Below are 22,103 nucleotides of genomic sequence, written 5' to 3' on the forward strand. Positions count from 1 at the left end.
GTGCCGGAGGGTGCGGTAAAGGTCGATCCGAGTCGTGTGCATGTGGTGTGGAGTGCGAGTCGGTTATTCGGATTAGGTGGACTACAAGTTGTAAGTCTGACTCTCTTTCCGTGGAAACCATGCATGTAGGTATGGTCAGGAGCTGACACAAGTATCTGTAGGGCTGTGTGGTATCCCAACAGAACACCCCTCTCCTCTCCTCCCTGGCACTGACGGCTACACACCCCTCCTCCCTCTCGACCATCTATCTAACCTCCCTGCTTACATCATCCCTCCTCCCCTCCCTTCTCACTCTGAACACATCCCGCTTGTCAACTTCCTACAACATGCTCGCTTCCTTCCTCCGACGCCGCGACATCGAGACCGTGGTACCGACACACGGCCCCTTCTTCGCTGCTAAACTAGCAAAGAAGACTAGGACAGGAGAGGAGGAGAACGCTTTCTGGAGGGAGTTGGAAGGAAGAGGTGGGATCAAGGTTGCGCCTGGGCGGGCGTTCAATGGGGTGGAGAAGGATGGGGGGTGGGCGAGGGTGAATTTTGCGGTTAGGGAAGAGGTTATGCAGGAGGTGGTGGGGAAGCTGGAGGAGTTCTTTGGGGGGAGTGGATGAGGGCGTTATTATCGTCTGGAGTGTATGGCTGGGAGGTGGTTTGCTTGCCTGGCCTCGGCGCGTACTGTGCTGTTCGCGATGGGCGGGAACGTTGTGTTTGCTTTCCATGGTATAAGCGTAGGCGGAGCTCGTTTTCGTCGGAGTGTATAGAATGACATGTGTACGGTTTTCCTGGCTTTTGGATAGAGAAGCTTGCGCTGGATTGGAGTATCTAATAGTACAGTATCAGGTTTTCTTCCATGCCATGACTAAAGCGCGTGTATCCTCAAAGTGCGCCGACACCGTCCACGTACAACATACCAACGGGATCATCTCCACAATGTCCTTCCTCTCATGATCGCACCTTTACCCGGTCCCTTGCCCGCCTCAAACTATGACGACGTGCCCAAAACCCCATCATTCTCCTCAATGTACCTGACCATATCATCAATCGTGCACACCTTAATCCCCCACTTCTTGCCAAAAGCCAAGCAGTCATCCCTCCTCATCATGCCCCCACCGATCAACTCCGGCTTACCAGGCACCTCATCGCCATCAGTAATCAACTCGCAGATAACACCCACGGGTTGTTTACCCGCCAACCGACACAGATCTACCGCCGCCTCTGTATGCCCCCTCCTCTCACGTACACCACCATCCCTTGCCTGCAACGGCAATATATGACCCGGTCTCCTGAAATGGCTGGCTTTGGCACTGGGGTCGGCGAGCATGCGGCATGTTAAGCTGCGGTCGGTTGCTGAGATGCCGGTTGTGACTGACGCATCGGATGAGTCGATGCTGACGGCGTAGGCGGTGCGGTTGGGGTCGGCGTTGTCGGCGACCATTTGCGGGAGGTGCAGGGCTGCGGCGCGGGAGACGGGGAGGGGTGCGCAGATGTAGCCGCTTGAGTAGCGGATCATGAAGGAGGCTTTTGAGGGGGTGAGGGCTTCGGCTGCGATTATCAGGTCGCCTTCGTTTTCGCGCGAGGGTGAGTCAAGGACGATCACGAATTCGTCGTTTGCTGGAAGGCGCGTTAGTAAGGGTTGTGCGGGGTGAGGGGTATGGTAGCTTTGGGAGCTGGAGGTGTTCGCAGACACGTACCAAAGGCTTGTATGACATCTGGTATCGAGTCGAAGGCTGGGTGTGCGGGTGTGGGATTTGAGAGCTCCGTCGCGTTGCCGTTGACACCATTGGTGCCGTGGGCAGGCAGCCCGTTCTGTAGTTCTGCCGGCATGTTTGGGGTATGACTCTGATCCAATTGTCTTCGCCTGGTATCGCCTTCTCTTAAAGTAGTCGTGTCAGGGAAGAATAACGGAGCTTGGTGGTTCCGCGTGCTTGCAAAGCGTAGAGCTCGCTACCACTCTGCTTAGAAAAAGATCTCGTAAGCCACCGGATGTCGGCGCCTGGAACTTCGAAGTATGCTAAGCTGTAGAATGGTGCTCTTTATTTATGCTGTGAGTCTGTTTGTATGCTGCGAGACAATGCGAGAGTTGATTGAAGGAATACGAGCGGAGTCAAACAGTAGTGATGTTGCGGAACCGGTTCGTGCATCACGAGTACATCGAGAGGAGGTACCTAGAGGCGGGGCGGGGCTTGCCTCGGAATCGGAGGCGGCAACACCGATGGCCGATGGCCGATGGCACGTGGTGGCTTGAGGTCGCGACTGCTACAAGACCAATGTTTGACAAGTCTGGATATCCTAGCACATGCACACGTCGTTGTCCATCTTTTGTAAAGAAGGTCTATCCTATACGCCCCGATGAGACCTCCGAATCCATGACATCCCTTTCGCGCAGTGCAGCTCCACTTCTGCAAGCGGTAAGCTATCTTCGCACAGCCAGCTATCAACGCATCCCTAGGATGTTCAGGGCTTGTAAGTGAGCACACCGTCCTTGTGGTATCTGATAATGTCAGTGTTAGATGTACTGATACTGAGAATCGTCAACAGGGTGCATACCTGAAACCATCTTTGCCGTCGAGCTCTCGGCAGAAGGAGAGGATGTCCTGTCGGGCAAAGGTAGCTTGAATTCTCGGATTCAATCCTTGCCATTCGGCCAGCGTAGTATTGTCCAATTCTTTAGCCGTAACGGATGATCTTTCCTTGTACTGGAACCATTCGACCATGGTAACTTTGAACTCTTCGAAAAGGCTGATGCGCGATGCAGTCGTGGAACTTGTAGTAGCTGCGGAAGCTGTGCTGACGATGCTGCGCATTTCAACTTCAAGTTCCTGAAATGTCAGGATCGCCTGGTCGAACTGAGCTCGCACATGCTCGGGCATGTACGACTGGCAATCGAAAAGGAAGCTGACCGCTACGATACCGGCAGAACGCTCGTCCTCTCGATCAACTCTCGCCGTTCCGGGCAGTTGGCCATCATCGCCAGTGCTTGCTTGCTCTCCGCCTTCCGGCATCTTTCCCGTATCCCCTTCTCCACCTTCCTCGTCGCCGCCAGTGGCTTCTTCTCGGCCCTCTTTATCTTTCTTATCTTCTCCTACTGGCACAGTACCCATAGCGACTGTCTCGATTACCGGTTCCATGGGGCTTGCCGTAGAAGCTTGGTGTACGCGGATCGGAAGAAGTTGAGTGTCCCCCATCAACGCGTTACTCTCGCCTAACCTAACGCTCTCGGCTTCCATATCCGCCTCATCCTCGCTGTCGTCTAGCTCAACTCCATCTGCTTCTGAGTCCGTCTCGTCGTTGTCGTCCTCTCCGTCTTGCTCAAGCATCCATGCCCTGTATTCCTGGAGATATTGGTCTCGCTGCTCAGCCAACCAGTCAAGCTCCTCACGGAGATCTTGTAGGGCGGCGAGCGAATTGGTATCGTTCATTTCCGTTGCTCGCCGTACCGTGTTACTGTGACAGCTCTCCTGATACGACACGGTCGAAGTCAGCCTGTGTCTCACATCCAATCTGTATATTGCAGATCTTACTGCGGCGAGCCTCCAGTCATTGCCATCGTCCCAGTTATCCATAGCGCTCGTGAGAAGTATACAGTTTCTTATAATGTAGTACGGCGGAAGAGTTGTGTCGCTGGGAATAGTCAGTCGCAATACTAATTTTGGCGGATGCTTTGTTACTGCCACTTACGTTATGTTGTACTGAGCTGCCAATATGCAGCCAGCTATATCGCCGCTGTCGAAGAGCGCTTCTGCGTCCTCGAATCTCTTCCGAAACAGTTTCAGTGCTGCGCATGGATCAGACATTTTCGCCTTCGTTGTACGCAGATTTGTGGGAATTCCAGTATTGCGTCAGCAAAAGTGTAAGGAAGAGCAAACGCAACGACGTAGACACCAGAGTTTAGATGCCAAGCATTGCGTATAGGACAACAACCAACTTGTTTGCTATGCGAGGAGGCAGAAAATTTTCACTCCGTTTCACTTTACACCGGCAACACACCCCTCTGCAGGTTTCGTTCTGGATCTCGGTCACGTCTGCAATATCCAGCAATCGTATCAACAACTGCGCCATAAGTTACTTCTCGCGCTAGACAAAGTCCTCGGCCTCCACATGACAGTCTGTTCTTGATGATATGCAAGAGAAGACGTCGGAGCAGCTGCCGTAGTACCCACGTCCAGCATCGTCGTCGAATCGCCCACCGAGCCTACAGCGCCTCTGTAAGACGACGGCCAGCCCGCTCGCAGTCTGCAAGAGTAGAAAAGTAGAAACTTCGGCGGTGTTGTAGCCAGTATGTATGCCTCTAACAAGTCGTTGGGCAGGAGCAGTGGCAGATTGGCGTTGTACGACTTCGCGGAAGATGAGGATGAGGACGGGGAAGATAAGGGCAGCAAGGATACCTAGGTAAGGATAGCAAGCGTGTTTGAAGTGTGACGTATGAAGCACGGTGTCACGCAACGCCCCGCATAGGCAGCGTGTGTTGACTGTGCGTCTTGGACTTGGTTGTTGCAGTTGGGGAGTAATCTGCGTTGTTCCAAAGAGCGATGATTGAACGGTTACATCTCAAGGTTCTTGCCTCGGTCGGTAACTCGGATGTGGCGCTGCCGATGTGGCTTCAGGTTGCGCCTGCTGCAAGAGCGGTGTCTGACAAGTCTGGATATCCTTGTACGAGATGGGCTGAACGTCAGACGTCGTGCGCTGGTGGCTTTGGAACATGGCGTTATCTCACTTTGTGATGATCCAAATGTGATCACATGCGAAAATTCTAAGGATGAAGATGTGAACTTTAGTGTACCATTGTAACCAATCCGATCTATATCAGATACAAGTGAGGGTATAATCGAAGAAAACTACCCGCTTCGGCGCGCATGAAGGCGCCTCGACGTAATAACGCCATGTATACAAAAAGGTCGCAAAATGACTATCAAACTCCCATATACAATCTCAATATCAAAGCAGACACAGTCTACGAAGCCCGCTTATCGGTGACGAACTCCTTGTCATCGTGAGCCGAGCTGCCTCCGCTATGCGGCTCTGAGACACCCATAGTCTCCGGGTCAGATCTCCAGAAGTCCTTCTTTCCGCTGGCGAGCCTCTTAACCCACGGGGGAAGGAGGCCGCCCTCGAGACGCCAGGTCCAGTGCTCTTTCTCGTCCTTGTTGGGAGGTACAATGCGACCACCAGAAGCCAGCTCGACGAGCCAGACGGTGCCGTTGATGAGAATGTACGAGCAGATACCGGCGATCAGACCGTAGGCGATGGAGTATGTGAAGGGCATCACTGCGATGGTGAGGAAAGCGGGGATGGAATCGCCGAGGTAGCGCCAGTTGATGTCCTTGGCCGAGGTTGCCATGAGTGAACCGACGATTACCAGGGTACAGCCGGTAGCCCAGGGAGGGATGGATGCGAAGATCGGAGCGAAGAAGATGGCGATGAAGAAGCAGATACCAGAGAACATGGCGGTAAGACCGGTCTTGCCTCCTTCAGAGATACCGGCACCGGATTCGATGTAGGCGGTGACTGGAGGGCATCCCATAAGCGATCCGATACTGATACCGAGAGCGTCGACGGAGTAGGCGATGGAGGAGTTTTCGAAGTCCTGGGTGCGCTCGTCGATAACACCGCAGAAACGAGCCATGGAGTAGAGGGTACCAGTGCCTAGTGATGTCAGCATATTACTCAAAAAGTGTCTAACGCGCAACTTACAGTCCAGAATATCGACGTAGAGGAAGGTAATGAAAGCTAGACCCCATTGACCAGCGTGCTCCGAGATGTTCCACTGCTGAACAGCAAGAATCTTGCCAATCGGGTGGAAAGTAACGACCTGCTTGAAGAAATCGAAAGCGGAGTTGCCAGTCTCGGTGTACGGGAAGTAGGTGACGCTTGTTGGGCGAGGCCACGAGATGATGGAAACGAGGAGAATGCCGATGATGATGGCACCCTTGACGCGGTACAGCATAAGCATGACGGTCAAGACACCGCCACAGAAGATACCGATCCACATGGTTGGGCTCCTCATCTTGACACTTCCTGGGCAGACGCCATCAACCTGGTCTGCGGCAACGCAACCGGCGAGTTCGAGAGGGGTCGATTGAGCACCGGTGATGAGACCGATACCAGCGGAGTAGGCGAGACCAATGATAGTCAGGTACAGTCCGATACCGACACCGGTGGCAAGCTTGATACTAGCAGGAATAGCTCGTGCAAGCCATTGTCGGATACCCAACATGGTAAGACCAACAAAGACGAAACCCTCGACGAATACAGCAGTAAGAGCGACCTCATAGGGGACCATGCCTAAAAAGCAATTAGCAACGTTCAATGAAGATCAACTGGTACGACCCGTGGCGCCGGTAAGCAGACCCAATTAGGGAACCGCATAACGGGGATACATAAACGGGAACGGGGAATGGCGCATTGGTGCGACGTACCTGTACCATGGAAACCAACTACGGTGTACGCAAAGTAGGCGTTCAGCCCCATACCCGGAGCCAGGGCAATGGGCAGATTGGCGAACAAGCCCATGCAGAAAGTAGTCAAAGCGGAGATGGCAGCCGTCGCGGTAACCAGATCACGTCTGACTTCCTGGACACAGAGGGCGTACTGTGGGTTGGTCTCGCAAATGGGGTCGTCCGGGAGGCCTGGGCACACGCAAGTACCACCAGTGTCTGACACGATGGATGCTACACATGGTCATCAGATGCGGTTCTGTCAACGACATCCCGCAATGGACATACAGTTAACAGAGATGATATAAGCCATGGCGAAGAAGGTGGCTAGTCCCGCGCGGAACTCAGTGAAGAAGTAGCTCCCCTTGCGCTCTTTGGGCTATAGGGCTGTTAGTGCATGTACCGACTATCGACATGCGATATACATACATGCCCTGATCCCTCGAGGCGAAAGTACCGTCCGACGGCGGAGCGCGCGACCGCGCCATTGACCTTGTGAACAAAGCCCGACATTGTGGCAGAATTTTTTCTCGACGGCACCGCGGTTGATAATCGCAAAATTGAGTTGAGTTGTGTGCGATGAAGAGGTACAGTTGATGCGGAGTAGACCGGCGAGAGGATCGACGTCAAGCTCTGCTCGATTTACCAGTGAAGGCGAAGCGAGTCTTTTAAGTCAGGGTGCGTTCGTAGCACAGGGCCTGGACGGCGGATGTGAATGAAAGTGTATCCCGCACCAAAAAGATAAGGACCAGCGGCGACGACCAACCCTGTCGCGTTCGACCTCCCGCGAAGAACCAATGACCCATATCAGGCCGATCAAGCCCTGCTTTAGTTGGACTAGTCGCGCGGCCCATGCGATTCCACTTCGCGGCAAGCTAGGCTGTCTCGGCGTGCTGCGCGTGAAGGTGACCGGCCGCTTCCCTCAGCCTAAGCCTGGGGAACGTAGAGTGAAGTCCCGGGCACGGCAGCTCGCCTTTCGCGACACCTCATCTTGGCGCATACACATGCTTTTCCCCCTCGAAGCCACGCCAGCCCTGGCGTATCAGCGCGGACGCGCTATTCGGAGGTCGCCGGCCGGCGCCCGCAGCCACGCCCTGTGGAAGTCGCCTCTTGTCCACGGGTATCTAGGACCGAATCTCTGTTATCGTAGCTGACGAGACGCACACCACGGGCGCACCTCGTCGATTGCAAATGGAATCTTGTCAATCTTCGGAATGGGTCGCTCGTGTTGGAAATAAAGGTGGAGCTAGTCCATGCGACGGTTGACGGAGACTCGCCTAGTCGCGTTAATGAAGTTCTGATAGCACCAAGTGGAGTCCTTGGAATGCCGTCAGCCTTCCACTGCCTGCAGCGCTGTTTCGCCTGCATATGTCGTCTGCCTTCGTCCTCCATTGCGCAACACGACCATCCATATTGACGTTGGTGACACCCGTGTCATCGTTGGGTCGCTTCTCCTCACATGCAGGAGCGAACCCGGCAGCCAGGGCATTGGGGATTAACTGCATGGGGCCGCAAATATATCGCAAGGTGCCCCTTGCCCAACATTCACCAACAAACGGCTTTCTACACACCACCTCCGGGGAACAAACACATCGCTTACTATACATACGATCTCGCATGAACGCTACGAGTATACTAATTGGCACGTTCCTTCTGCTGGGGTAGTCTACGCCCACGGGAAGAACTCGCGGCCATCGAGATTCGATAAACTAATCAAGGACATCTAGCCTGCTTGTTTGTTCTTCCTGCCTCGAACACCACCATCTCGACGACTAATCTCAAGAGTCACACAAGAACGACGTGGCTACACCAATCGCCCTCCAGCCCTAGACCATGCCACCACGATACCTCGCCTCGCAGCATCTCAAAAGCAATTACGCGTCTTCTGGCCTTGTGGGACTCCACTGGGCCACATCTAGAATGCCCCGATCTCAGGTTTCATGGCGCTTGATGCGGTTTGCCATGCTATCCGCGCCGCAGCTGTGCTGTCGCCGGATCTAGTGTAACAAACAATCCACATGGAGTATTTTGAGCGCGGATTAACGCCGCTTTCCCGATGCGCCACGGGCCGTGATGGTCTGAAACTCGCCGCGGGGATCTAGGAGGATGGATATTGTCGCAAGGTCACCTACTTTGCATAGGCCTGCTGTGGAGATTGTTGACGGCGTGATCGATGTCCTGAGACCGTATCGCCGATACCGGAACCGAGCATCTCGGCGGTCGCAGACTGCACTTCAAGCTATCTGTGTCGCTACACAGAGAGCTGAGTATCCAGACGCCACGCAACAAGCACAACGATTGTTCTAACCGATATGCACTACGTGAGCTGAACGACGGTGCGGGGATCGTCGCCTCGCTCCTAGCGCTGCCATGTGGCTACCCCTTGCGCTAGCAACATGTATTGGCTGCTAGGGGAAATGCAATATGCATCTTGCTCTTTAGAGCGCCTCGCTCACGTGGCATAGGAGACGTCACGATAGAGCATTGTCTGGACATGACAAGCTTAATAAGCTGGTTAACCAATCGCTCCTTCCGTATTCCACGGCTACATATTTTTCCGTGCTGTTGGCTCTTCCGTTTGGCGGCCTGAAATTGAGTCGCCTAATCCATCGGAATGTCAGGAACGACAAACTCCCCTTCGGCTCAAATTGATCCTCATCGTCGCCCAAGGCATTCCTTCCATACACCGTCGATACTTGGGTAGCCATCGGGCTGCTGGTGTCGCATTCATCGATTGTAGCGCGGCCTAGAGCTGGACTAGGCAGACCTAGTACGAGTGATCATCGCATCCCGGAGTAAACATGAGCGTGGAGAGTTTGAAATGAGGGGATGACGAATATAGAGTTTGCGGAGTAAATCCTCTGCCGTCATACTGGAGTGCGATCGCGCCGTTGGTCCGCTCCGTATACACCTGCCGCAAGTTCACCTAGCTGACCGTATTGACGGTTGAGTCTACCTCATCAGAGGCAAGGGCCAACGTGGAAGGTTTTGCATATGTCAGCCTCTAAATTCATGGCGCGCGGAAAGCCTGAGCCATGCCACCTTTAGTTATCAGCTCTTTCGAGACCCAGATGCAAGCAAATTCTGTAAGATTATCCATGAAAACTACAGTTGCCGCAATGTTATACAGAACACATCCCGCGAAGCGCTTCAGCTCCCTATCTATGCCGCGTCTCCGTAACAAATCTTCGTAGCCTTCTCCATATCCACCACCCCATCCCCATCCATAATCTCCTCCGCCCTCAAATAAAACAACGACCACGTCTCATTCAACTCCCCCTCCTGCATATGAACCTGAAACATCAGCGCATCCCGATAGCTAATCCGCCACTCATACCACGTCCTCGCTTTGGGCGGAAGCACCCATTCGTTATTCGGCCCCAAGCGCATAGTCCTCTCACAGTACGTATAGGCCAGGAGAGTTTCATCTTTTGCACTACGCGCATCGGCGACGAACATGATATTTTGGTTTATGAAGTTTACGCTGTATTGGTTGCGTAACAGCCAGTCTTTGCATTCTGATGTGGAGGTGAAGGGGGAGGGAAAAGAAGGGCTGGAGGGCTTTTTGGTGTAGTCGGTGCGGGCCTTGGGACTGGCTTTGGAGGAGGCGATGTAGAAGGGGGAGAAGTCGGAGGGCATGTTGTGAGTGGCTTTGTGGACGAACTGGGATGGGTGTTAGGCTTGTGAGAGGGGTGGGGTTGGGAAGAGGTAGGACTTGCGGGCTTCGCTTCCTCGGCGATGCAGAATAGCATCACGCCTGTCATCTTGAGGAATGATGTAGTCTCCTGGCTTGTTTGGAGTGAGACCGCCGGTGTCAGGCACTACCTGCTTAGGTAGGTAAGAATGAAGATGTGACTGTGGCTGGCCTTGAGCATGTGAGCGGCCGTGGTGTCACGAATTTTCAAGGGACGCAAGACTCATAACGATGTTGACAACGAGGCGTAAACTTAAATATAAATCCTTCATAGAGCGTTGGTTGAGATGCATCTAAAGAACCGCCATTGGTCGGGTGCCTTTAGGATGTGGGGTCGTGATGACGTACAGGCAGTACATGGACGCCTAAAACGCATTTCAACGATCAAAGTCACTGGGACGGTGTAAGCATGTGATGTGTGTCTGGTATCTAATGGAATGAAATTACAACTACAGACCTCGGGAATCAGGAAAACTCTGAAGTAAAGTTGAAGCTGCAATAACCTGACCGTCGTTGTCGAAAGCAACATGTCAACCTAGACAGACCACCTTCTGCATCTCCGCCTCCTACAGCCCACCCCCTCCCAAATTCTACCTCCACCAAATCAACTCGCAGACCACTCAACGCCCCCAATTCCCCCTATACAGCCCATCTAGTGCATCGTTCAAGGCGTTCAAGTCACTCCAGTCGCCACTCAGTCTTCCATCCGCACTTACACCTTGAACCTTCCCATTTTTTAGATCCTTCTTAGCTTTAAAAATGAGTACAGACAAGACGATAACGACGATCACCAAGGCCAGAACGATAGTGCAGCAGCAGCAGATGTCTTCCTCAGAATTCGGCTTCCGCTTCGGCGTCGTGAGTGCAGTGCTGCGCGAAAGGGGTGGGGCCTCACCTGCTGGTAGGTGGGTTGTGCGTTGGGCTTCTGCGGCATTTGACTGCAGCGAGGAGAGGGCGATGTTCGTAGTGTTGGAAGCGTTTATTAAATGCGATGCGGCTTCGATGTCGTAGTTTGGGTCGCTGGGTGCGGAATGGTGGTGTGATGAATGGTGGTTTGATGAATGGTGGACGGGCTCTGGTGAGGAGAGGATGTGGTCGTGAGTGTTGTGTGTTGGTGGGTGGGAAGCGGTGCTGCAGAAGTTGTCTGATGCAGTATATGACACATGTTCATGCGTAGAGTAGGAAGGTGGGCAGTCGAACGACTGATCGTATGACGTGAAGGTGTTATCGTCTGACATGGCTACTTTGAAGTCGAAGGTTTTGTGTGAAGGTTGTTTTGAGTTTTGTGAGAGGTGTTGTAGTAGAGGAATTGTGGGTGAAGAAAGTAGTGTTAAAAGTATTGAGATCTTGCCCATAGTGGGTTCTACCATACATTGTAATAGCGAACCATGGGTCTACGATCATGAGTCGTCCACTCCAAACATCAGCATTACCGCCAACGGGGATTTGAGCAGATTACACCGACCTTAGAAAACTTAGGCAGACGCGCAATGACCGCCATCCACTCTGAGGTCGGCACCAGTCATGAATCTACTCCCTTCTGCTAGCAAGAACACTGCGGGTGCTTTGAAGTCATCCGGTACACCAAGTTTCCCAAGCAGTGCGCCAGCCATCCACGTCTTCTCTACATCTGGATCTGCTGCGAGAAGTTCGTCGGTCATCGCAGTTCGGATATACTGTGGATGCATTCAGTATGATGTCTAGATAGCGAGATGCAAATAGACTTACACCTGGCGAAAGCGTGTTCACTCGAATGCCATACTGGCCCCATTCTTGCGCTAGCGAGCGACACATTTGGTGCACAGCTGATTTGCTGGCGTTGTAGGCCGTGCATGTAAGACCCTGAGATTGTTGTTAGATCCACTAAATGCTTCAAGACGGAGGCAATATACACACCCTATTGGCGACCTGACCCGACATACTAGCGATGAGCACGATAGAGCCACCAGTGCCCTTGTCCTTCAGTATCCTCGCAGCTCTTTTGACCGATATGAACGCGCCGACAACGTTCACTCGTAGCATGCGCTCAAAGTCTGATGCTTCGTAGTCGAGCGCTGGAACTCTTTGTTGGATACCCGCGCATGCGACCATGCCATTCAATGGCGCGCCTTGCTCATCAGCCTCGCGTGATATCTCATCAAGGACTTGGGTGACTTCCGCTTCGCTAGTAACGTCACATCTGCGGTATGTTGCTGTAGTGCCCAGTTGCTTCGCGAGCTTTGTCAAGGCTTGCCATTCTGTGTTGCTTGGCTCTGGAAGGATGTCTAGGCAGGCTGCGTGTCCGCCTGCTTCCACGACAGCAAACGCGAGGGTTATCCCGAGTCCGCGACCACCTCCTGTGATGGCGATTGTCTTCCCAGCGAGAGAGAAGAGTGCCGGTGTTTGCGCGGTTGATGTTTGAGTCGTGGATGAGGCAAGAGCGGTAGTGACCGTATTGATGGCTGATGGGCTCATTTTGCTTCGTGGGACGTCAGAATCTCCTGAAGATCAAGGACTGGTGTACGAGAGGGTCTGAATGCAAAGTGTTGATGAACGACGACGCAAGCAGCTTCCATGTATACCGAAGCTCATGGAATATATAGACGCGCATTTTCTCCACATTGGACATAAAAGCCGCATATGTGGAACTGATTCGCTGGAATCTCATCGTCGCAGATCCAGCGAGGCGTGTACGTGGATGGTCGTTGGTGTTGGCAGCTCTGGTGTGGGACCGGAGGTTCATGCAGCTTCCGAGTTGATCGAACGAGCAATCTTAACCGCTGCCAAGAGAAACCACCTCGTTCAAGGTACTGTTAAGCTGCGCATGTGGCTGCCGCATCAGGAAAGACAATGTCGAGGGATGTCGCCGAAGTCTGTTGATTCCTGGTATAATCGTGTTTGGAATGCTCGAAATCAGCAGGTAAAACATATAGATACCCGTGCTCTTGTCTGACGCATTTTTCTACTCTCCCGTCAACAAGACACTTGGTTAAAGAAATCCGCTACATCAATCAGGCAACTTCGAAAGAACCATCGATTGCAGCTGTGCGACGGTGCCCTACCATGCGCGTTGCATGCCGAAGCCACCGCCTTAGGCGACTTCCCGACCACCATGGATCGCTTGTTAACTACTGACAGGCCGTACAAATCCAAGCGGGGTCGTCGTACCCTGCAAGCTCACCACCCGAAAATACCACGTTGGGCAAGTTCAGCAAAAACCATCGATCACAGCTGCCCTTTCGTGCCCTTTCCACGCGACGCCTACAGATCCATCCAATGACCGTCCAACGCCGTCGTGCCCTCTGTGCCCCCTCATGCACGCCACCGGAACCTCAAACTACTCTGTACAGTAACTTCCAGCCCACCCATCGATTCCCCCGGAGCACGTACATGTGCATACGTCTCTTTCAAGACACCGCCGCAGGAAATACGCGTTGTAGCGTCGTACGTCCAGGCGGTGAGGGTGGTTCACGAGACCCTCCATTGAGGCTGAATGACGTCGTTTGCTCCGCGCGTGCATTGAGCTTATCGAAGCACCTGTCACCGATGGGACCCGACACCGCTTCCACGATATACACAAACTTCCTCTGCCAGCATGATCCCTTTATCCTAGATCTCCTTTTGCCTGTCTCTCTGTGTTGTTCTCTTCCTGCGCGTTCAGTCCCTGCATATCCAGCGTCCAGCTTTCAGCGTGTCGAGTCATGTCTTTCCTTCAGCAAGTCCGCAACACGACGCGGCGCTTCCGCCGCACCCAGCTGCACAACATCGAGACGATAAAATCCCAACCGTTGGCCGAACTATCTGGTTCGCTGGGTGATCTAGGCACATTACTCCCGCTCATGACTACCCTCGTCCTGACAAACTCGATATCGCTCCCCTCAACCCTTCTCTTCACCGGCGCAGCAAACGTACTCACAGGCCTCGCCTTCGGCATTCCACTACCAGTGCAACCGATGAAAGCCATTGCAGCAGTAGCAATCGCACGCCAATTCACGCTGGAACAGAATGCCGCTGCGGGGCTAGTGGTCGCGGGCCTGGTCGGTGTATTCAGCATCACAGGATTGATTAACTGGGCAAATCGCGTAACGCCCATTCCAGTGGTGAAAGGGATTCAAGTCGGAGCAGGCCTATCGCTATGCCTGAGCACAGGGACAAAACTGCTGTCATCACTTACCTGGACGGGACCATGGTGGGGCGACAACCTCTTCATAGCCATCGCAGCAGTTATGCTGCTACTATGCACATTCCCCTACCCCCGCGTACCCTACGCGATGATAATCTTCCTAATCGGCATCTTCCTCTCCTTCGCATCCCCAACCAACGACAAAGTCTCCGTCCCACACGCCGCAATACCCATTCTGCATCCCTCAGCCAAAGATTTCCTCGAAGCAACAACAACAGCATCGCTCGGCCAACTCCCGCTCACCTTACTCAACTCCGTCATCGCCGCTTCAGCACTATCGTCTGACCTGTTACCCTCACCGCCTTACCCCGCCGCCCCCACCGTAACGGAACTAGGCATCTCAGTCGCGGCCATCAATCTACTCGGCTGCTGGTTCGGCGCCATGCCCGCGTGCCACGGTTCCGGTGGACTGGCCGGCCAGTTCCGATTCGGTGCTCGGAGCGGGAGCAGCATCATTTTCCTGGGGGCAATCAAGTTCATGCTAGGGCTTATTGCGTTCTGGAAAGCGGATGCGATTATCAGCACGTTGCATGACATACCCAAAGCGCTCTTGGGTGTGTTGGTTCTGGCTGCGGGCGTGGAACTCGCGAAGGTGGGGGAGAGTATCAATACCGATGCGCGCGATTTGAGGGTGCTGGAGAGGGATATGACGTGGGATGGGAAGAGGGTCAAGGAGTTGGATGAGAGGGAGAGGAAGGAGAGGTGGATGGTTATGCTTGTTACGGTGGCTGCGTTGCTGACGTTTAAGAATGACGCGGTTGGGTTCGTGAGTGGGTTGGCGTGGCATTGGGGGTTTGTGGCGGCACGGAGGATTGAGATGGGCAGGGCTGAGGAGCCGGTTTGGAGGAGCGTGGGGAGTGAGAGGGGGGAAAGGGCGGGGCTGTTGGCGCATAGTGAGAGTGATACTGTTGCTTAGATGGGGTAGTCATCATATAAGAGTCGTGGCTAGATGCCGCTGGTCTTCATAACATGATACACATGGCATTTCGGAACGGTTTCACAATCACAAACACTTCTAGTAAAAACCATCAAGTTCAACATTCTAGTCATATCAACGTAATGGTACGCAAGCTGGCAAGCGGACCATTGTTGGATTAGGTGAGGTTGTATGTACATACATGTAAGAAACAAAACATGCTTGATAAGATATGTGCTCAGCGCTTGAGCGTATGAGAAACAGTAGATCTAAGTCTTGAGAAAAGGTATAAAAGACATCGCACCAAAACATGTATACAACTAATGTGTCGTCATGCAGCGAGAACGCCCATAAAAAAACGAAAGTACGAAAAGCAGTAAAGCAGAGTCATAAAGGACGATTATGCTTTTTCTGAGATCTCGGTTGCGTGCTGCGGCGGTGTGGTCGTTCCGGTGATGGAAGCGTACCGCGCAGTCTCGGTGTTCTTCTCGGCGTGTTGCTCGGTGTTGGAGTTGAGGCTGCTGCCGACGTGCGAGGGCTGGTCGAGATGCTGCTCCTTGACGGCGCCGGCGTGGGCGCCGACTTCCTTCTTGTTCTTCTTCTCCTTCTTGGGCTTGGGCATGCGGAGGAGGTAGTAGAAGGCGAGGGCGGCGACGACGTTGAAGATGACGTAGACCCAGAGGATGCTGTGAGGTTGAGTTAGTAACAGGTTCGAAATGGAAGATGTAGAGAGAAGTGACTTACCCAAAGTTGCGCCAAGCGTCGCCGTAGTCGGAAGAGATGCTGCGGAGGAAAACATTGGTGTCCTCGATAGCGCAGAAGTTGCAGTCGGTCATGGCCTCGGGGTTGGTCATCTTACCACCGGCAGATGCTTTCCAGGCCTCAATGTATTGACCGCAGTTTTCGCCTTCGCGAGGGTCGAAGTGAATCAACTCGTTCTGCGCGCACTGCACATTGGCGTTGGCTAGGCCGACAGACAGCAATCCAGACACCATGTACGTAAAGGGCGAGACGCGGTACATGAAGATCCAGAAGCGGGGGAAGGTGGAAGGCTGGGCAAGGACACCACAGAAGATCAAGCAGAGAGAGAACATCAAGTTGGCAATGTTGCCACCAGTCTCAGCGGAGTCGATACCAGCGATGACCATGTGTGTGAATGTCGACGTGAAGATCAGGAACATCCAGACGAAGAGGAAGAATTGGAAACCACGGTAGGTGACCTTGTCGGTTTGCGCTGCGTTGTTGTACAGGCCAATGGGGTAGTACCAGCAGAAGTAGATGATCACGGCCATGAGCGAGTTCCATGGGAGTTCGACAGCGATGTTGGAGATCATGAAGGCCTTCCAAGAGTAGGTCTTACTGGGGCGTTCGCGGACCTCGTACAAAGCACGCTGAGTGACGAAGTGAGGCATGATCTGTTGGACCAATTGACCGAAGATTGTCAGCAACATGAAGATACCGAACATTTGGTTCTGGAGACCAGTCTGGGTATTGGGCATCTGGAAGAGGGAGAAACCGATGAAGAGGGCCGAGAGCGTGCAGAGGAAGGTCTTGGAGTAGATGTACGAGGGTGTGCGCCAGTACTGGGTCCAGACACGGGACATGGTCTCGCGAAGTTGAACCATGAAGGGGGCGGCGAACTCGCGATAGGCAGCCTTGTCCTCTCGCTTCTGAGCAGACATGGTGCGTTGAAGAGCCTCGGCTTGGCCACGTTCGGATTTGAGTTCGGCGAGATGGCGCTTGACCTCACGGTACTCAGCGGAGTCGCGCCAGGTCTGGTGCCAGTCGATGTCTGTGTGCGAACCGGGAGCGGCACCAATGACTTCCAACATCCATTCGGCAGGGTTGGCGGCAGGCGGGCAAGGAGGACCACCGTTGCGAACGAAGTAGTCGACGAGGACGTGCGAGTTTTCACCAACATCTCCATAGTAGACAGTGCGTCCACCACGAGCCAGGAAGAGAAGACGATCGAAACGTTGGAACAACATGGCACTTGGCTGATGGATGGTGCAGAGAATGGCCTGACCGTTCTTCTTCAACTTGTCCAAGAGATCGAGAATAGCCCAAGAGGTTTGCGAGTCCAGTCCAGAGGTGGGTTCGTCCAAGAAGAGAAGAAGAGCAGGCTTAGCAGCCAGTTCGACACCGATAGTAAGACGCTTGCGCTGCTCAACGTTGAGACCTTCACCGGGGACACCGACGATGGCATCAGCGTATTCAGTCATCTCCAGAAGCTTGATCACCTCCTCGACGTATTCGACCTTCTCTTGACGAGAGACGTGTGCGGGTTGACGGAGGACGGCAGAGAAGGTGAGGGCTTCGCGGACGGTCGAGGTGGAGAGATGGAGATCTTGCTGCTGAGCGTAACCTGAATTCGAAGTTAGTGTGTGTTCCTAATGTTGGCGATAGTATGGAGACATACCTGTCTTGCGCTGGAAAGAGTCGTCACGAGGCTTGCCATCGACTAGCATCTGACCGGTAATGACACCCATAGTAGTACGTGTAGCCAAGCAATCCAAGAGAGTCGTTTTACCAGCACCAGAGACACCCATAAGCGCAGTCAAAGTACCCGGCTTGACCCATCCATCAACGTGGTCGAGGATACGACGAGGCTCCTTCTTGATAGTGATGTCGTAGCAGACGTCTTCCCACTGGAAGATGGCGGTTTGGCGTTCGATGATGGCGATGTCGTCGGAGCTGTTCTGAACAGAGGCATTGCGTGCAGGTTGAGCGGCTTCCAGATCCTCTTCGGACTTGCTCTTGGGCGCAGGGAGCTTGTGGCTACGCTGGAAGACAAGGACTTCGCCCTTGGACTTCTTGGCGGTGATGAACTCAGTACCAGCGAGGTAGACACCCATGAGACCGAACATGAAGACCCACATGATGCCGAAGTTGCGCCACTTGTTCTTTGCGTAGTAGTTGAAGGCCGAGTTGATGTAAGCATCACCACTAACGAATGGCTGTCCGGGAACAGAGCCGATGGTCCTGCAAGCTTGTTGAACACCAGAAACGTCTTCGTAGCCGGGGCCGAAAGGAATGAACTCGTTGCACTCAAATTGCCTGTTGTGAAACTCGTTGACCATGAGGGCCTCGAAACCGTAACTGACAGGGTTGATGTAGCGGATCCACTTCGACCAGCCCAGCATGTAGCTGGGAGGGATAGCGAAACCAGTGTACATGACGAGACCCAGGATGAGGATGGCAGCGGGTGCGAGAGCCTGGACAAGAGAGCGGGACAGAGAGGCGATGGAACGGAAGAACATAGACATGACGAGCGTCAATGTGAAGGAGATGAGGACGAAGAAGAAGAAGTTGCCGGGCTCTCGTCGGAGGTTCGTCATGAAGTACAGGACCAGGTTGAAGGTGATGGAGTTGACAATCTTGTATGGCATGTCGGTCAACATACTGGCAAAGGCTTCAGCGGACGGGTGGTACAAGGCGTAACGAGAGTGCTTTTCAACAATGGGACGTTGAGCGTAAAGGGTCAGAATCTCGAGGGCGGAACCGAAAGCGTTCATCAGGATGGCGAAGAAGAGAAGGGCGGATCGAGAGTAAAAACTGGAAGTGGTAGGCTGGAGGTTGTAGAAGACGGACGAGATGACAAGACCCATGATGGAGTTGGCGATGAGTTGCGTGATGGTGATACTGGGGTCAGCCTTCAAGCGAACGAAGCCTCGCCACAAGCAAAGCTTAACCTGCTGCATGTACGAGAGAGTGTATGGGGACTTCTCGCGCTGACCCTTGGCCTTCTGAAGCTGGCGCGACTCCTTGAAGCGCTGGCCGGCCTCGCCACCAATGGGGAACTTTTGCTCGTAAGCTTCGATCTCTTGTAGGAGAGCTGCTCGCTCTGCGGACTCGGCCCAGCGCTGCGCGAACTCATCCGGAGTGCGTGGGACACGGTTCTCGAAGCCCTCGCGAACAATACGCTCCAAAGGACTGGTCATGGAAGTCAAGAAATCGGCATCGGTCTGACGGTCAGGGCAAAGGAAACCCATGTTGACGAAGAAGGCCTTCGCGTCGGTGGTCTTTCCGAAGAAGATTTGGCGACCCTCATAGAGCACGAGTACCTTGTCAAACAGGTCGTAGGCAGCCTGAGGTGCCTGGTAGATGGCGACACAGGCAGTGGTACCGTTGATCTCAGTCTCCATGCGGAGGGTCTTGCAGAACTCGATGGCGTTGGCGGAATCAAGACCACGGGTGGAGTTGTCCCACGCTTGCAGTGGCGCTCTGCTGAGGGAGGCTTCGGCGATGGTAACACGCTTCCGCTCTCCACCAGAGACACCACGAAGGAAGTCGTTACCGACGCGAGTGTTGACGGTGTGAGAAATTCCATACAAGGCCATGATGACATCGCGCTGGTGCTCGGCGTACTGCTTTACACTGACGCCGCCTGGAATGTTCCTTGGCCGACGAGCTTGAGCAGCAAAGTAAAGAGTCTCTCCAACAGTCATCATGGGGAAATGAACATCGACTTCGGCAGTGTAGATGGCTTCACCGCGGTAGTTCTTGTTCATGAGCTCTGGGCTGACACCCTGGTAGTTGATGTGCGAGCTTGAGTCGACGACGAAACCGTGCGTCTCTCCAGTGATGGTCTTGAGGAAAGTCGAGCAACCAGATCCAGGAGGTCCAAGAACGACCAACATCTCGCCAGCCTCGACTAGACCATCACAGTGCTGCAAAATGTCGATCTTACGGCCCTTATCGCCCATGATCTTCTTGACAAACGCAGGTCCATCTAACCACACGTTACCAACAGTCTTCTGGTAATCGGTGTCGGTTCCGAAACCGTGGACGTTGAGATCGCGGAAAGATACACCCGCAGTTCGTGTAGGAGGCGCATTCTCGTCATTCAGCTGTAGGTTCAGCATAGCCTTGGTCCATGCTCGTGCGTTGAAGTGCTCGCCATGGGGGTCTAGAGCGGAATTGGGTGCCGCGTTGAAGGGATTTTGGTTTGCTGCAGATTGTTGACTCTGCGAGGTAAGTCTGCGAGCCAATTGGTGAACGGCCTCTTCTCTCCGAGCAGCCTCGGCGATTTCGTCGGCGTCATGTGTGTTGTAAGATCCATCCTTGCGGTCGGTGTGGTTGTTGTGACTTTGTGGCGAGCCCTCGACAGCTGCTATTGTGGATGCATCTGACTCTGCTTGCTCGTTGTCGTTGTAGTGGGAAGGCTGTCTGCCGCCCATCTCTGGTGGTGGAACGCCGCCGGATACAGCCTCGCGGTCCATGTTGGTTGTGAAATTGCCGACTAGACTCATGGTGGGCAAGAGATCGCCACTTGGGGCAGAGATTAGTCAGGCGAAGGAGAAATGCAAAGAGGGACAGGTATTAAAAGGTAGTAGAGTGTGTATGGCAGGGACAACAAGGCCAGGCCGGGGGGATGAGGTAGATGATAATAAAGGTAGCAGCAGCTACTGCTAATGAGGACCCAGGCGCCGCCCCAGTAAAGGATTTGGTCCAGCGGGCGGCGGACTGACGGCTTGGCTGGCGAGGACCAGCGCGCCGGATGGCCTGCCTGTCCGTCTCCGGTTCGCTTGCATCGAGTGCGCTAGTGTCACGCCTCGGATACGGTAAATACGATACCCATAAGGTCTTCTAGCCAATCAACGCGTACACACTACGGCCACGCGATATCGACTCATTCTACATCCACCACTGTCGTTTCGCGAAGAACGGTCCGAACAAAGTTACGTCCGTCGTCGTCGATCGCCGTTCGGCCATGCGGCTCTGAGTGCCCTCTCTGGTAACCACAGTGGTGGAACCTGCATCGCCCACGGAGTACTGTACTGTACAGTGTCCTCTGTATACAGCACCACATCCGAGCTAGTTCGTCCGACCAACGCCCGCGGCTGCCCCTAAGCCTTGGCCAAGCTCACATGCAGCCCATTTGCCCTCTGCGATAAGCGAAAGAGAAAGCGAATCCCCGCCGACCCCTAGAGAAAAAGAAGGTCTTACAGTCGACTGTCTCAGGCAATCGAGGGCTGCATACGCCATCGCAACACTGCACGCAACCGACAGAAACAAACACATCAACACTGTAACCTCATCTTGACGTCGTGCATCTCCGTTTCCCCTGCGCATGCTTGCATACCGCGCCAATCAAACGCACCCCGGTACGCCCCTCCCAAACGAAAGAGCCCCAGACCCCTCCCTCGCACAAGCACAGCGGACGAAAATCGCAGATCGCGAGATTCAGGGTGAAGGCAGAGTGGATCCAGCCCCCGGAGTGGTTGCGTGGCCATCTGCTCGGTGTTGGTGCTGCATCCGGTTCGACCTGCCGTTTCGTGGTGTTGTGGTGGCTTTTCAAGGTTGCCCGGGTGTTTGTGCTTGCACCATCTTTCTAGCGCGATTCGGCGGCGGATGTAGCGTCTTCCGTGGGACCGGAAGACGTTCAGCCCTACCCTGACACCTGCCATGTGCGCGGCACGGTGCTGGTTCAAAAGGCTTCCGGGTCCCGTTGCTTCTCGATACTGATTCTGGAATCTCCACTGCTGACTGCGGCTGCTTATCGTCGTGCCGCAAGAGAGGGTCTGTGAGGTCGTTGGTCCCCGGGATACGGCGAGGATAGCGGATCTTGGCCTTTCCGATCGCCGGGGGCTGGTCTGTCGACATATACCTCAAATGCGCGCGCGGTATGTTGTTGGTATGTACTGCTGACTGTGCGCGCTTTTTCGAGCTCGTTGTATGCCGTTTAAACGGTGTGCATCTTACGACTGCTTTATGCCGGTCAGCGCTGGCATGTTACGCTCCGGGTAATATTATGCCACTCACAGTCATCTAGGCAGTCATCAAGCCATCGATCGAGCTACTGGACTTGCGATAGGTTCAGTCAGTACTTGGCCTCTTATCTGCAGACGCCAGATATTCCTCAACGATCTGACGACTTCCTTGCAGCAGGGCCTCAGG

At 53.9% G+C, this 22,103-nt stretch overlaps 7 protein-coding genes across 7 annotated transcripts; 2 read left to right on the forward strand and 5 right to left on the reverse strand.

The window, feature by feature from the left end:
• Window positions 1-119: 119 nt before the first annotated feature.
• On the forward strand, window positions 120-608 carry J4E79_005542 (uncharacterized protein; the record flags this gene model as incomplete). The annotated part of the gene is made up of 2 exons (XM_049354420.1): window positions 120-125; window positions 162-608. The coding sequence occupies 2 exons, from the start codon at window positions 120-122 to the stop codon at window positions 606-608; spliced, it is 453 nt and encodes a 150-aa protein (XP_049211285.1).
• A 371-nt stretch (window positions 609-979) lies between these two features.
• RIB3 (3,4-dihydroxy 2-butanone 4-phosphate synthase) lies at window positions 980-1,821 on the reverse strand (the record flags this gene model as incomplete). The annotated part of the gene is made up of 2 exons (XM_049354421.1): window positions 980-1,608; window positions 1,689-1,821. The coding sequence occupies 2 exons, from the start codon at window positions 1,819-1,821 to the stop codon at window positions 980-982; spliced, it is 762 nt and encodes a 253-aa protein (XP_049211286.1).
• A 630-nt stretch (window positions 1,822-2,451) lies between these two features.
• On the reverse strand, window positions 2,452-3,791 carry J4E79_005544 (uncharacterized protein; the record flags this gene model as incomplete). Its single annotated transcript, XM_049354422.1, has 4 exons — window positions 2,452-2,488; window positions 2,545-3,455; window positions 3,519-3,618; window positions 3,676-3,791. The coding sequence occupies 4 exons, from the start codon at window positions 3,789-3,791 to the stop codon at window positions 2,452-2,454; spliced, it is 1,164 nt and encodes a 387-aa protein (XP_049211287.1).
• Window positions 3,792-4,948: 1,157 nt separating this feature from the next.
• On the reverse strand, window positions 4,949-6,944 carry J4E79_005545 (uncharacterized protein; the record flags this gene model as incomplete). The annotated part of the gene is made up of 5 exons (XM_049354423.1): window positions 4,949-5,640; window positions 5,689-6,279; window positions 6,414-6,665; window positions 6,720-6,810; window positions 6,861-6,944. 5 exons carry the CDS (start codon window positions 6,942-6,944, stop codon window positions 4,949-4,951), a joined length of 1,710 nt encoding a protein of 569 aa, XP_049211288.1.
• A 4,656-nt stretch (window positions 6,945-11,600) lies between these two features.
• Window positions 11,601-12,579, reverse strand: J4E79_005546 (uncharacterized protein; the record flags this gene model as incomplete). Its single annotated transcript, XM_049354424.1, has 3 exons — window positions 11,601-11,801; window positions 11,854-11,967; window positions 12,022-12,579. The coding sequence occupies 3 exons, from the start codon at window positions 12,577-12,579 to the stop codon at window positions 11,601-11,603; spliced, it is 873 nt and encodes a 290-aa protein (XP_049211289.1).
• A 1,226-nt stretch (window positions 12,580-13,805) lies between these two features.
• On the forward strand, window positions 13,806-15,203 carry J4E79_005547 (uncharacterized protein; the record flags this gene model as incomplete). Its single annotated transcript, XM_049354425.1, has 1 exon — window positions 13,806-15,203. One exon carries the CDS (start codon window positions 13,806-13,808, stop codon window positions 15,201-15,203), a length of 1,398 nt encoding a protein of 465 aa, XP_049211290.1.
• Window positions 15,204-15,603: 400 nt separating this feature from the next.
• Window positions 15,604-20,455, reverse strand: J4E79_005548 (uncharacterized protein; the record flags this gene model as incomplete). Its single annotated transcript, XM_049354426.1, has 3 exons — window positions 15,604-15,889; window positions 15,948-17,568; window positions 17,623-20,455. The coding sequence occupies 3 exons, from the start codon at window positions 20,453-20,455 to the stop codon at window positions 15,604-15,606; spliced, it is 4,740 nt and encodes a 1,579-aa protein (XP_049211291.1).
• Between the last annotated feature and the right edge of the window lie 1,648 nt (window positions 20,456-22,103).

The sequence above is a fragment of the Alternaria viburni genome (assembly GCF_023758015.1).
Source record: "Alternaria viburni strain BMP 2772 chromosome Unknown scaffold_10, whole genome shotgun sequence".
NCBI classification, from domain to species: domain Eukaryota; kingdom Fungi; phylum Ascomycota; class Dothideomycetes; order Pleosporales; family Pleosporaceae; genus Alternaria; species Alternaria viburni.